This window comes from Penaeus japonicus, unplaced genomic scaffold (genome assembly GCF_977035675.1).
Source record: "Penaeus japonicus unplaced genomic scaffold, GWHDUDI00000001_assembly GWHDUDI00000037, whole genome shotgun sequence".
NCBI lineage: Eukaryota > Metazoa > Arthropoda > Malacostraca > Decapoda > Penaeidae > Penaeus > Penaeus japonicus.
In genome coordinates this window covers 17,900,822-17,903,321 of record NW_028234439.1, presented here as the reverse complement: position 1 = coordinate 17,903,321, position 2,500 = coordinate 17,900,822, and the positions used below count along the sequence as shown (strand labels likewise).

Sequence of the window (2,500 nt, the reverse complement as noted above, 5' to 3'; positions counted from 1 at the left end):
ATATAATATATATATAATATATATATATATATATATATATATATATATATATATATATATATATATATATAAGTATATATAAATAATGCACACAAATACACATCTAGATGCTCACAAATGAGTGAAACATCCTTTTATTGTTAACAGGAACAGTCTTTGGAAACATGTTCAAGTTTACATCTTACTTTAACATTTCACATCTTAATTTTTTTCTGTGGCATACGGGAGAGATACTGAAGGCCACCGCATTAGACAGATGATGTTATAACCCATTACTCATAATCATGCATTATTCTATGGATTTTAAGAATTAAAAAACAGTAATAAAGTGGTACTTTAAATCTTCTTTTATTTCCATTAAGAGGACCCACTATCACAGTCTTCAGTTATAAGAAATAGTTGTTAAGTAAAAGAAAGAAATACACTGGTTGTATATATCTATATATATATATAATATATAATATATATATATAATATTATATATATATATATATATATATATAATATATGTGTGTGTATATATATATATATATATATATATATATATATATATATATATATATATATATCTATATATATATATAAAATTCATGTCTCTAGGACTAGGTTGTAAAATTAGTGTACATCTACTTTAAATTTTCTCTATTTTGTATTCATAAACAAAAAAACAACAACAACAAATTTTGCATAATGGTAAAAGGGAAAATACATTAAAAACATTTTTACTTTTTCTCTGAATATTATCACTTCAAAAATAAAAGGACATTGCATAACACATGACAAAACAACTTGCTTTTCAGTATCATGCAAATACACTTCATCAGAATACTGTCATAACCCTAACCATATACACGGCCTATAAATATTGAATCATTTGTATCTTGTTTTCCCTAAGTCAAAATCTAGCTCTGTCATCAGTATTAAAAAAAGGTCTTGTACAAAGCATTCATGGCAGAAAATATCTTAATATAAAAATACATCTGTCCATCATATTATGCCTACTTTTCTTCTCATATTATTTGACTTCTTTTAAGTTGACAAGAATGATTCCCATCCACGACGGGGGAATTCTAACCCAATGCCGGGTGTGCGGGGTGTTCGATATTTAAATCTATATGTCAATTGAATGGGCTGGCCCATTTACTGTGCGGCACCCCTGGGACTGGGCTTTTGAATGCGCGGTACAGTACTGTACCACCTGTCCAGTGTGGGTTAATAAAGTATGATATCCATCTCAAACTAATTTACTGATTTAAAAAGTTTGTCACCTATTGAACATTTATCTTCTAGCAATATTCTGGATTTAATAAGTGAAATATTACCTCAAAATACTTTAATTTTTTTATTTGCTGCTCAAAACTATATAACAATAGCATAAAGAGAGAGAGAAATACCTTAAAAGAGAGAGCTTGAGAGAGAGAGAGAGAGAGAGAGAGAGAGAGAGAGAGAGAGAGAGAGAGAGAGAGAGAGAGAGAGAGAGAGAGAGAGAGAGAGAGAGAGAGAGAGAGAGAGAGAGAGAGAGAGAGAGAGAGAGAGAGAGAGAGAGAGAGAGAGAGAGAGAGAGAGAGAGAGAGAGAGAGAGAGAGAGAGAGAGAGAGAGAGAGAGAGAGAGAGAGAGAGAGAGAGAGAGAGAGAGAGAGAGAAGAGAGAGAGAGAGAGAGAGAGAGAGAGAGAGAGAGAGGAGAGGGAGAGGGAGAGGGAGAGGGAGAGGGAGAGGGAGAGGGAGAGGGAGAGGGAGAGGGAGAGGAGGAGTAAGAGGAAGAGGGAGGAGGAGGAGAGAGGGAGAGAAACAGAAACAATGTTTATATAAAACAAAACCTGCTATCTATATGTACAGAAATATGAAGATGGCACTGGTGAATGACGATGAGTATATATACACATAATAATATCATTTCTGAACAGCCTGCTTCAGGATTTGATTACGTTCCTTTAGAGTTCTGATCAGTTCCAGCTGATGCTCCTCATTTCTTTTCATAATGTTCCTGAAGTCAGTAAAAAAGCTCTCCATAACGGAGTTGTTCTTCTTCATCTCACTCAGAACATCGCTGAACAACGACTCCATTCTCCTCTGACTTGCCGTGATCTTGTCCAGCTTCCGTCGCTTGTTGGTGTCTGTTGCTTTCTCCTGTATTCTGGTACAGCTGTCCGGAGGTGATATTTCCTCAATCATTTCAATAGTGGGGATTATTCCTACTTGTTCCTGTTGTTGCATTCGTTGCTTCTGCGGCTGTATTTGGATCTGGTGTCTCTGGTGCTGTTGCAAAAGTTCCTCTTCTTCCTCATCAAAATCACAACATATCACATCATAAGTAGGGACTGAAGGCCTCTCCAGAAAAGAGCACAGCAAATTGTAACACAGAGGTTCCTTGACACGGTATCTCTCTTTGGATTTCTTCAGCTCGTATTTCTTGAATCTCTGTTTTAGGTTTTTCCATTTCATGTGAACTTGTCTGATTGTAATGCCTGGAATCTGAAAGAGACTGCACAGTGTAAATTG

The 2,500-nt window shown here is 34.9% G+C and overlaps 1 protein-coding gene across 1 annotated transcript in view; it reads right to left on the bottom strand.

The window, feature by feature from the left end:
- Positions 1-1,686: 1,686 nt before the first annotated feature.
- Positions 1,687-2,500, bottom strand: part of LOC122245755 (uncharacterized) — a 4,831-nt gene continuing 4,017 nt past the window's right edge. Inside the window, exon 3 of the mRNA XM_043003739.2 lies at positions 1,687-2,473. Within this exon, the coding sequence (XP_042859673.2) occupies positions 1,892-2,473 (582 nt within the window). The 3' untranslated portion in view covers positions 1,687-1,891. The remainder of the gene's footprint in view (positions 2,474-2,500) is intronic.